Raw genomic sequence first — 12,588 nt, forward strand, 5'->3', positions numbered from 1 at the left:
TTAAATCAAAAAATTTATTCAAATGGACATAATCACATTACTCACTTTAAGTCTAATATTAGGTCGGACTGGGCTATTTTGACAAAACCTAAATCCGGCTCGAATTTATTGCGAACCAGGTTTTTTGGCCCGAATTTAAGCCCTCAGGCCTATAACCATATTCAAGTCCGTCCGGGGGCCGGGCCGGCCCGTCAGGCCACCCGGCCCATGAACGGGTCTACTGGCTACCCAAAGTAGAGGCCTGGAGTTGTCATCTGTGCTAGGCATACTAGCAATTAAAATGGAATACTTCTCATGAACATTGCCCTTGCAGATTTTGTCAAATGTGAACTAAGCCGAGAAGACACAATTCTTACCCAGTTTTGAATGTTTTTTAACACCTTAATTTGACGGAAGAATTACTTGCTTGAAATGGTGTGAGAAGAAATTCCTTTTATTATGTTGTTCGCCTGCTTCTCTGTTAGCTTATGGGCCTTAATTTGTAGTGCCGTGTCTTGGGCTGCTTTTGTTTAGAATTCTTCTATTGGAGTTCTCTGCATTCCTGGTCTTAATCTATGATAATTTTCTTACGTTTTCATTAAATGGCAATAACAACAATTGGACAACCACATACTCTATGATAATTTTCTTATGTTCTCATTAAATGGCAATAACAACACCTTGACAAACACATACACTGAGCATAGTGCACAATGTGGAATGAATGGGACCAATGAGTCCACTTATAAGAATTCTTTTATCAAATGACACTTTAACGGTTTGATGATTGATCTATCACATTCTTCTGGATGATTATGGAGGAACTCCTAATTGAATCCCATTGGATGATGCATATAGACCATGGTCTTGATTTCCCTGGATACAAATAATTTCCTACAATGTCCCCTCCTCCATGCTTTCTCTCTTGAAGGTGGGAAGATATCTTTTACATTATCTCCTACCTATACATTTTTGCCTAAGGGGCCATTTGATAATAGCTGCAGTTGCTGAATTGAAAGATATATTGATTTGTCTTTTAGTTAATAAAATAATTAAATAATAAAACTTTTAAGGGTATAATGATATGCCCAACTTTGACTTTAACCATTAAGGAGCCCTCCTAAAAAGCTTATTTGCTAAAAAACAATAAGCTTTTCAATTCAGTCACTTCAGCTGTTATCAAATGGCCCCCAAGCTTATTTGCTAAAATTTTTAAGGGTATACAAACAATAAGCTTATTTGCTGAAAAACAATAGCTGAATTAGTGTTTTTAAGGAGATGATAATAATTTTGGCTGAAGTTATATCTAGTGGATATGAAATGTTTGATTATTTTGAAGTCTTGAGGAGGGGTGCTTTGGCACTTTTACTTTGTATCCCTTTTGTTTAACAGAGTTTAGTAAAGTTTCAACTTATTACTTACCGGTAAAAAAGAACGTTTAACTATTTTGGTGAAATAATTTAATGTCATTTATTTAAAGGTGTCAGGTATCTTAGTTGTTAAGGCTTTGAAAGGAATAGAAATACAAATGTATAGAGTGTAAAATCTTGTATTTTGTATGTATTTACACTGTACATATTTATATTTGTACTTCTTTCAAACTGAGCTTAAAGTCTTTTTTTTCCTCATTTATTTGTGATGAAGGGGGGGGGGGTGTTGAACTTTTATAATGTTCGTGAACAGAACTTCAAGCTTGGCCTATGGACATTTTACATTACTTTAACTAAGCCTAAAGTCAACCAATGAACATATTGGGACATTAAGGGGTTGGAACAACAAGGTGCACATGATGTCCAATGACTTGCTACAAAAAGCTTTTCCTTACACGGATTTGATCATATTACTGCGTCATATGTATTTGATGCTGCACTTAGATTGTGGTTAGACTAATTAAATGCAAATTTGTGAGTTGAACTTGCATTGATTCAGCTATTCGAGAATGTCATAAGGGGCTTTTTTTTCTCTGTTAATAAATATAAGGTTTTAGTTTAGTGACATTCGATATTTTTTCTTTTTTATATATTAAATGATATCCGATATTTATGAACCAAATTTTATAATTCGTTATGTTTTCGTTGGCATTGGGGTTAGGCTGCAACTTGGGGCAGGCTAATTCAACCCAGCCTGAAAAAAAGTATGGTTAAGGCTGAAAAATTTGAATCCGACTTAACCTTTGGGTTGGGTTAAGGTTGAGGTATTGACCAATCTAACCCAACTTGAATTTGATTTAACTTCATTTTTTTGCATGTATAAATATAAATATAAATATCAAATAAGTAGTATCTATGTATATGTGTATTTAATGCAATTAAGCATCCATGGATGTATATATATAATAATGTGAAAAATTTTAAGTTTAAAGACAATTATTTTTCTTTTAAACATGACAACCATGTTTTTAGACGTAATAATGCTAGTATTGAATTAACATAAACTCTTATAAGTCTAAGAAATATGTACATTTGGCAAAAGAAAGTAGATAAATTGGACCAACCTAACCCAATCCATGCCCGACCTGAACCCAACCTGAAGTCTAGGATTGAGTTAGGGTTGGGGTTGTGTAGAGGTGTAAAGTGGGCCCATGGGTGGCCTGTGCAAAGTGCGGGCCATGTCGTGTTGGCTCGTGGGCCATCATGGAACGTGCTGCCCTCCTCAGTGAAAATTTTGGGGGTCAGCCCGGTATAGCCCACGGCCTAGGCCCATGCGGGCCCGTGTCGTTCCATGTCGTGTTGTAGGTCAGGCTGGCTCGTGGGATGAGCACTGGGCCAGGTTAGGTCGTGCATCGGGCCAAAGCTATTTATTTAAAAAAGTTGATAAAAACTTAAAATTTTAATTTTATATGAATTTTGTGTATAATTATAATTTATATAATATTATATATTATATATATAGGTCATGTTGGGTCGGGCTACAAGTGCTTGATCGTGCCATGCCATGCTGGCCCGTAGACCTAAAGCCCCAGGCCCAACACGGCCCGCATGAAGGTGCCGAGCCATGCTGGGCTGCGGGCGGCACGGCCCGATTTACAGCTCTAGGGTTTGGACTTCAATAAATCTGGGTTGGGCGGGCCAAATTTTACATCAATCCGCCCGACTTGCAGCCCTAATTGGGGTTGGACCCATTGGACGCTTTTGCGAGCCCGGACCTGGATATATTGAAAGCAAAATTTCTGATAGTACGGCATCCAGCCGCACATCGAAATATCCTCCTTAAATATTTGTTAGAGAATTGAGATGCTCTTAATGTGCGGCTGGATGCAATGCTTTCAGAGTTTTCGCTTCCAGTCGATCCCGTCTCCGTTTTGCTCAACTTGCATGTGTAAATCGGTTGACTATATATTATGATGTACCAAAGCTCCGTAAGCCAGGCCAAATCAAACAGCCACGGTTCAGAATGTCCAATACACAAAGCCTCCATCGTTTTCCATCAAAATTGCCGTGATATAGTAGGTCCCACAATAGGCGGGCCAAACACAGATAATCAGAAATCGTCGAAGCAGTTGATAACACATCTCGCGAAGAAGAGTCTAAGACCATCGTTGATTTCGCTCAAGAACTCACTCGTCAGTAACCAAGGGAAAAAAGAAGTGCGCAAGCTAAACCGATCGTCTTCGTCAAACATGGTGAGTCTCCTCCTCCTCTTCCTCAAGATTTCTAGGGTTTTCTCTGCAATTGAGCATTCTATCACTGTTCATTTTGATTTTTATTTTTCTTTGACAGGCTTCGGCGGCGAAACCCATCACAAGCCCCGTCCCAGATGCGTGGTATCCAACATTAGCCATTCTCATGCTTGCAATTGGTCTAGTTGTAACCGCTTCATTCTTCATGTAAGCGATCTGCTCCAACATCTCTCCCCCTCTCTCTCTTAAGTGATTCAGAATGCTTCTAAATTTAGTGTTTTGAAGCTTGATTGAGTAGATAAAATATTGTGCTTTTGCGCTTGAATTTAGGATTTATGAACTAAAAAGATGTATCTTTCTGGGGGGAGGAGAGATCTCGTTTACATCTGGTTTCTGCTTTGCTTTTATAATTTAACATTTGCGAGGCTATTTGCCATTACTTTTATTACTAAGATGGTTAATTCGTGATTTTAAGACGCATACAAGAACGGAACGTTTGATCTCCATTGATGGCAAAAATCTTGCACTCATCTAACGGCGTCTTCGCACATCAGTCTGACAATAGTCTGAACTAAGATGAATGTGAAAGAGAGACTCACATGGATGCTACAATCCAAAACTAGGATTCATCGTTATCTATGATTTCTTTGTGCAGATTAACGTTTATTTAGTGCCCATCTATTACCTTAATACATGGAATATTCAATTATGTAAAAGTTGCTTGGATGCTCAAAGTATAAGATGTCTGGAGGTCCAATAAAAGTTCTCTACTGCCTCATTTTACCCCAAAGGCATGATCTAGTTATCTATCATTATGATATGTAATTAAGTCCATTGTGAATGTATTCGATATTTCTCGAGGCCTCTTTGCCTTTTTCTTTTATTCCCCAATCCCCATTAAAAAAGGAGAATTTATTTTATATACAGCTTTATGATCATCCAATAATCTATTGATCATGGTAACTGGCCCTTTAGAGTTTCTTTCTTTATTTCCTTCTTTGCCTATTTGGCAGTAAGTAAAATTAATTGATGTAGATCGACAAAGGACAGGTGAATTTCCTCCAGAATTGGACTGCCACACTTATGAGGCCTATGACCGTATTCCCAATCTTAATCTTATATCATCACTTCTTGCTTCCTTTACAGTTAGAATGGGGTTTTAGAGGCTCATGATGTGATTATAAATGGTGGCGCCTAGCTTTTTGTTACATATTAATGTTATATGAAATTATCTTATTTAAAATTCACTAGTTGTCATTGTTCTGTAAAAACACATATTTGTTGTGTTTGTGATCAAATTTATTAATTACTGCCTGGAAAATGTACATGTATATGAAATAAGAAACACTTCTTGAATATCTTTCTTAACCTCACTAGTTTTGGCGTATTTGTGATAAAGTGAGTAGTTGAAACTTGAAATGAGAATGTTGAGATGGAGGAGTGTGATGAGTAAAAGGGATACGATGAAAAGTCTTTGCATCCATGGGGACCTTGGCGTAGCTCAAACAGGTAACAAATGAAAGAGAATATACTAAGATGGAATTATGAATTGGTAATGTGCATGGAAGACCGATTATAGCATCGAGAAGTAGTGATTTGGGAAGCTAAAGTAGACATCATTTGAAGTAGTGAGAAAGTATTTTAAAACTCATATTTAATAGAGGATATGCTTCTTAATAGGGAGAAAAAGATTCACTTAACTGATCCTAGATGATTGGAACAAGGCTTTGTTGAGTTGACCACAGCATAAATAAAGGCACACATAGTCACATACAGAAATAACAAAGATTTTTATAATGTAAAAGGTAAAAAAATTGGTTTAGAGTCCCAAATAATAAAAAGTGAGGGCAAGTCTACAAGAAAAAGGAAAATGCATAACTACTCAATAAGGGCTGTCCCCAAATAAATCCTCCTCTAATAAGACCATAAGCATTCAAGTTAATGCATCTAATCATCTAAGAGAACAAGAAATTGGATGCCTTGGGTGATGGGAAGCCCTATTGCCTCAGAGATGTCATCAGATTTTGGTCATCCTGGAGTGAGTATGTTTTGTCAATGGTTTTATGATGTTGTTAGGTATTATTATTGTTGTTGTTATTTTTTCCCATCTTTTGATTTGTTTTTTTCCCTTAACCCCTATTTTTGATATTAATATTATACCGTTGAAATAACCATAATGGGTCAAACTGTTTATATTGGATGCTTGAATTGAACCACTGAGTTGGGAACCGTTGGTCCCAGCAGTTCAACATCTGGCTTGGTAACATTGTTTATAAGCACATGGACAGATCACAGATATTTACATGAGCATTTGCTTGTTTGGTTCCTTTATTTGGAACTTTTATGCTTTGAAGATGATTCTTCTGACTTAGGTTATATTTGTTCCTACATTTTGTTAAAATTACTTGAATAATATATGTATGAAGTATATGAACTCTGTTGGTACCATATTCTTGAGTAATGATCTCCTTTTCGGCAATTAGCATGGGTTCAGCTATTTCACCAGACTTGTTATGGTAACTTTAAGGAAGACTACGGGTGTAACTTAGATCATGTAAGTCTTGCCAATGGATTTTTTATTTGTTACATGTTTTTCGGAGAAAGTACTAAGTCATGCCTTTAAAGGACTCCTTTTAGTAGTTTGTTGGTTATACCTTCATGGCTTTGCAGAAAGGTAAGTAAGTTTCTACTGGTAAAAAGAGAGTGGTTAAGTTTATGGTTTTTCTTTTTTCTTGGTATGTGAATGGGCTTCACATTGGGGGGGGGGGGGGGTGTAGGGCTACACAATGGGGGGTAGCCCAAACCCCAAGATCCCCAACCCAAAGTGAAGGTGCGAACCATGGGATTAGATCCCAAGTCCCCACTACGACCAGTCAGGGACCTTACCTGCAAGCTAGCTGGCACCTTCAGTTAAGTTTATGATTTTATAGCTTATACATTATGTTGTATATAGCACAGAGTCTTACCTCTCAAGTGATACCAAAAGTACTCATTTACAGTACAACTGGCTTATTTGTACAGCCAAATGGTTCAAGTTCACCAAGTATAATGTATCACATCGTAGCTGATACAAGATGTGGCTACCCCATTTCTATGCATAGTTGCTTTGTTGACCTTTCGTCATCCTAGTTCTAGAATTAGCAGTTGAATATGGCTTTTTGTTGTTTTCAAGACATATTTCCAAACTTCGTCATACCATTCAATAATGAGATAGGAATTTTAGTGCTCAACAATGCATTCAATCTAATGAAAGGGACTAGTACTCATTTTTCACCCCATGTTTAGGTGGTTGCCAGGGCGTTTATTTGTCATATCAAATGGATATGTTAACGGATTTTATATTGTACAAAAAACGTATCAATCTTAAGCTTATATTCCACTCTTGTTGGTTAGAATGGTGGTTTGCTGCAAGTTGGCATGGTTGTAGAAGATTTTTGAGAGATGGCTGAAAGTGGCATGTGTCAAGGTTGTGAAAAACTATCTCCAAGCTTATAATTTAACAGAAAATATGCTCTTTGATAGAATGAAGTGTTGAAAGGTTGTAAATAACTGAATATATGGTGCATCATATCTTGGACCTTTGCTTCTACTGCCATTGTTTTATCTCGTGTAATCAAGGATTTGGTTACCAACTAAAATGCTAGTTTGGTTTCTCAGAATTTCTTTTTAGTTAAATGATACTTGCTCAAATAAATTATGTTTTAAAATTTTACCTGAATCATATTCCCCCTCTTTGTGTCTTCATTCTTTATTGCATGTTATAGTTGGAAACAATGAAGCTTCTAAGTAGAAGGGTATAAATTTTTGCGAGGATATAATTGAAAATAATCATTAGGTCCTCTCATAAAATAAAGGTAGTTGCATGTTTTGCTGTTCTTCATGGTTGAACATGAAACCGCAAATAATTAACATATCTGCCCTAGAACAGTAAGGTGCATATTTTTTTAAATGATTCTTTACCTATAAATAGTGATTTCTAGTTTCAATCATTGTTTCTGTTATGTTGCAGCTACGAGGCTACCTCATCAAGGCGATATCGCAGTTTAGCGAAGGAGCTTACAACTGGAGCTGTGGCTTCTGTTTTCTTGGTACATTTTAGAGATTTGTCCTTCATTTTTTCTTCAGTGTGTTAAATACGGTGTCTGTAGGAGATTCAGTTTGTTGCTTTGGCTGAAAATTGATCCATTGATTGCAGGGTTTTGGATCTCTGTTTTTGCTACTTGCTTGTGGTGTTTATGTTTGATGATTTCCTCAGATGCTAGACAAGTTGAAATCCTGCAGATGCTAGAAAGTTTGGAAATTTAGAAAACAAAATTTAAGATTAGTATTACATTAATTACTACTAAATTTGACATCATTGGCTCGATTTATGTTTCGAAAGAGAACCTTTTATTTTTATTAGTCAAACAGATTATTGTTTTTATGGTATACTTTTTTTTGGTAAGCTGTTTTAGAGCATACACGCATGGAAAATCGAAGATGGGAGGCTGTCAACGGTGTGGGTCAACGCAACAGATTAGAGGCATGAGCCTGGATTTCCTGCAAGCAAGATCTTTGACCTGCTTGTAGGAATCTTGTCATATATCAGGAATATCTTTTACTAGATGCCTTTGGTTGCAAGAGTATGTGCACAGAGTTTTTGCTTGTCGAAGTACAACAAAATGACGTCTCTTTGCGAGGTTTTGGTCATTGACCCATTAGCAACCTGGTAGGGGATCAATTCACACCAAGTGAAATTGGCTACACAATCGAATATAAATGAGTAATTATATCCAAACTAATTTGAAAGTAATATCAATAAATTCATATTAATTAATAATAATTTATTTTAATAAAAAATAATTAAAATAACAAAATAAATGTTTTTTTGTTGATACATTTTTTTAACTCATCATTAAAATTATTGAATTATTTAAAACTACAACGAAAATTATAGGTTCCATTGGTTTACATAAACATAGGGCATGCCATGTATAATATCAAAAGCCCATTTTTGTCATACAAGCATTGTCGAGATATTTTATTGGGACAATCGCTGTCCATGAGATATCAGGGACAGAGACTGTCTTTATGAAAATAGTATCGAACATCAATCCACGTGTACTGAATCATAAAGGAATTTTTGCACTGAATTTGGCATTAATCCACGGTTAGGATTCAGTCCATCCGTAGAAAATCCTACCTCCACGTAGGTGTACTGAATCATAAAAACCTCCAATATTAAATGTTATTGCTGCTTTTGAAGATTCCTCTGACAAAGCTGGGTTGTGCTTAATCATTAAGGATGTGTTGGAAAGCCTATTGTGGTTCAAGGGGTGTGGGTGAGAGCGTTCTCAATTTCTCTGGTTGATGCATTTTGCAATTAGGCCAGGCCTAGTTGTTGCAATCCTTGATGGATATGTGGAGTTTCTTTTCCTTTACGATGCTTGCTCACATCCTCGGGCTAGTCAATTGCTCAGGGTGCAAGTGGGTCAACCCTAAAACCCCAAATGATGCAAGGACAAAAAATAAAAAAGAATAGGGAGGCAGCGACCAAACTATTTGTCCGGTGAATAGTAACTTTCAATTATTTGCACGATTTTTAAAACCGAACCGGTCAATGGTCCGGTTATTGGTTCGATGGATCAACCCGAACAGTCGATCCATTCTAATAAAAAATAATTAAAAAAATTGAAACACGGTCAAAACCGTTTGAACAGTTAACCGGGTGGTTAAGCGGTTTGTTGATCAAAATCAATGGTTTTCGGAGAAAAAGCGGTTTTGGGGAAAAACCGAACCAATCATCTTGGCTTTTCTGGTCTGACCATCCGGTCCGGTCCGATTTTGAAAACCATGATTATTTGGCAAAGCGACAATTGTAGTGAATAGGTGAAGAATAAGAGGGAAACGGTATGGGGTTTTGGTTTTGGGGAAATCAAGAGGCAAAACAAGAGAAATACCTCATAGAGGGAGAGGGGCGGAGTACCATGGATTAGGGGTGTTTACGATCTAGTTTGGTTTAGTTTTGAAAATATTTTAGATCTAACCAGTAAATTACGATTTGAGATTTCCTTTCAAACCAAACCATTTCAGTATAGAAACCAAGCCAAGCCAAACCATAATGATACGGTTTGAGTTTAACCCAATTAGAAAAGCACAAATAATATGCATGTCTACATAAATAACAAATATATTTCAAATATCAAATTTAAATGTTAATAATAATCACATTCAAATTTCTCAACCATAATTGGCTCATTGGACATCAAATTACAAGTTAAAAATTGAAACGAATAACAATAATACATGAAATGTTAAGTGAGTATTCTGTAACGTAGATGAGAATTTGGGTGATGTGTTTTCATCCACACATAGGTGTGGTGTGGATGAAACACCACACCCCAACATGATAGTTGTTCTGCACCATGGACAAAAATGTGTGTATTGATCCACACCACACTTTAATGGGTGTTCTGAAAGGTGTGGCATATTTCTATCCATATCTTGTGTTTGATTTCATGCATCTCAACTACAACATGTGAGATTATCTATGCCATTAATCATTAAAATACAATATTTTGTTTTTAGCAATATATATAGTAAAAAAACATTAATAAATTATAATGAATAAAAATAATAATAATAATTAATAATATTAATAATATTTAATAACAAATATTGATATTTATGTTAACTAAAATTAGTAATAATAAATAAAAAGTAATTATTAATATTAATAATTAATGATTAAGAAAATAATGTTAAATAATTAATAATATTTATAATATTTTGTAATAATTAATAATATTTTTACTAATTACTAATAATTAAGAAAGATTAATAATATTAATAAAAAATAATATTAAAAACTTATTAATTAATACAAATATTATTAATTTTGTTTTATGAAGTTATTGATGACTTGACATTAATACTATTTATTAATGTAAAATAATAAATAATAAAATATATATTTATCTAATTAAATGTTATTACCTTTTCCATGGTTTTCAAAACTGGATCGGACCAGAAAAACTGAGAACCGGTCAGGTGACAAGTTTCGTTTTTCACCAAAATTGGATTTTTGGCCAAAACACATTGATTTGGTCAACAAGCCACTGACCCAAGCGGTTGAACCATTTGGACCGTTCTACGGTTTTAACCATTTTTTTTTTGTCAGAATGAGTCAATCATTACAGGAAAAAATCGCGAACTGGTTAGCTGGTCGGTTTTGTTTTTTGCCAAAATCAGATTGTGGCCAAAAAATGTTGATTTGGTAAGAAAAACGTTGATTTGGCGGTTGAACTCTCAAGGTTCAAAATATCAATATGCCCAATATGCCAGTAGGGGTTTATCGGGCGTATTGATACATTTTTCTTACTTTTTATTTTATTTTATTTTTTTCAATATCAGTTCAGGGGGCAGTTTAGGGATCCTCCACCCCCTAAACTGCGCCCCCTGAACCGGCCAGACCCTCAATACACCCACTATAGGGGCATATCGGAGAGGTCCCAAAACAATATGTATTGGCCGATATGAGTCGATACGTGTTGACACTTTGAACCTTGCTAGAACCGTTCAATGGTTTTGATCACCTTTTTTTTCTGTCAATATGGGTTGACCATTTGGTTTGAATGATCGGACCAGAAAAAATCGAGAACCGATAAGGTGGTTGGTTTTGTTTTTCACCAAAATCGAATTTTGGCAAAAAAAAACGTTGATTTGGTTAGCAAACCGCTGGCTCCAATAGTTGAACCGTTTGAACCGTTCAACAATTTTGACCTTTTTTTTCAGTCAGAATGGGCCGACCATTCAGTTTGAATTGTCAGACCGGGAAAATTGGGAACTGGTCTGGTTACCGGTTTCATTTTCCCCAAACTCGGATTTTGGCCAATAAACGTTGATTTGGTCAGCAAACTGTTGACCTGGGCAATTGAACTATCAAGGTTCAAAATCTCAATACGCCCGATACGCCAATAGGGGCATATCGGGTGAATCAATACCTTTTTTTTTTATTTTTTTTCAAAATCGGTTCAGGGGGGCAATTTATGGCTCCTCCACCCCTTGAACCGATCAGATTCCTGATACACCCACTGTAGAGGCGTATCGGAGAGGTCCCAGAATGATATGTATCGGCCAATACGTGTCGACACTTTGAACCTTGCTTGAACCGTTCAACGATTTTGACCATTTTTTTTATTTATTCTGTCAGAGCAGGTCAACCATTTGGTTCAAATGATCAAACCGAAAAAATCAGGAACCGGTAAGGCGATCGATTTCATTTTTCACCAAAACATAATTTTGGCAAAAAAGCGTTGATTTGGTCAACAAACCGCTGACCTATGCGGTTGAACCGTTTGAACCATTCAATAGTTTTGGCAACTATTTTTTATTTTTTCTATCAAAATGGGTCGACCGTTCAATGTATTGACACAAGATAACAGTGGTTCAATCCTAAATAAGCATCCGTGATAAAAAAAAAAAATCCAGATGAACATCTATTCAAATAGTTGATGAACAGATGTTCAATGAACTGGGGTAACTTTGATTAGTGTTCACCACCTTCTTCTAGTGGCAAGGCAGACTGAAGGGAGAGCAAGAGCTACAATGGTTTCCTCAAAAAAAAGCTACAACAATAATATTTCTTAGAATGGAATAATGAGGCGAAACCGGGAATCAATGGCTCTTAGAGATTTTCAACCATTGCGTGGAACAATCCACAATTTTTACCCGTGGAAGAGATTTTGCGACATAATATGAACTATTCCATGAGATATTGTGATTCGGTCCACACGATACTGAACTGAATAGTGCAAATGAGCTGTAATGTGTTTTGAAACGCAATATATCGTGAATAACCACGATATCGAACACCACCTAAATGAATACATACATGCTTAAACACATAAAATATAAAAAACCAAACCAACTAAAGAGGCACGGTTTGAAGAATTCTCAAATCAAATCAAATCACCAATTAATATTTTCAATTAGCGGTCTAGATGATTATA

The 12,588-nt window shown here is 35.9% G+C and overlaps 1 protein-coding gene across 1 annotated transcript; it reads left to right on the top strand.

Moving 5' to 3' along the window:
• The first annotated feature begins 3,217 nt into the window (after positions 1 to 3,217).
• Positions 3,218 to 8,026, top strand: LOC148842346 (uncharacterized). Its single transcript, XM_088958466.1, has 4 exons — positions 3,218 to 3,601; positions 3,699 to 3,805; positions 7,608 to 7,686; positions 7,794 to 8,026. Exons 1-4 carry the CDS (start codon positions 3,320 to 3,322, stop codon positions 7,839 to 7,841), a joined length of 516 nt encoding a protein of 171 aa, XP_088814592.1. The 5' UTR covers positions 3,218 to 3,319; the 3' UTR covers positions 7,842 to 8,026.
• Positions 8,027 to 12,588: the final 4,562 nt, after the last annotated feature.

This window comes from Nelumbo lutea, chromosome 8 (genome assembly GCF_056320005.1).
Source record: "Nelumbo lutea isolate HS-2025 chromosome 8, American lotus-T2T, whole genome shotgun sequence".
Classification (NCBI taxonomy): domain Eukaryota; kingdom Viridiplantae; phylum Streptophyta; class Magnoliopsida; order Proteales; family Nelumbonaceae; genus Nelumbo; species Nelumbo lutea.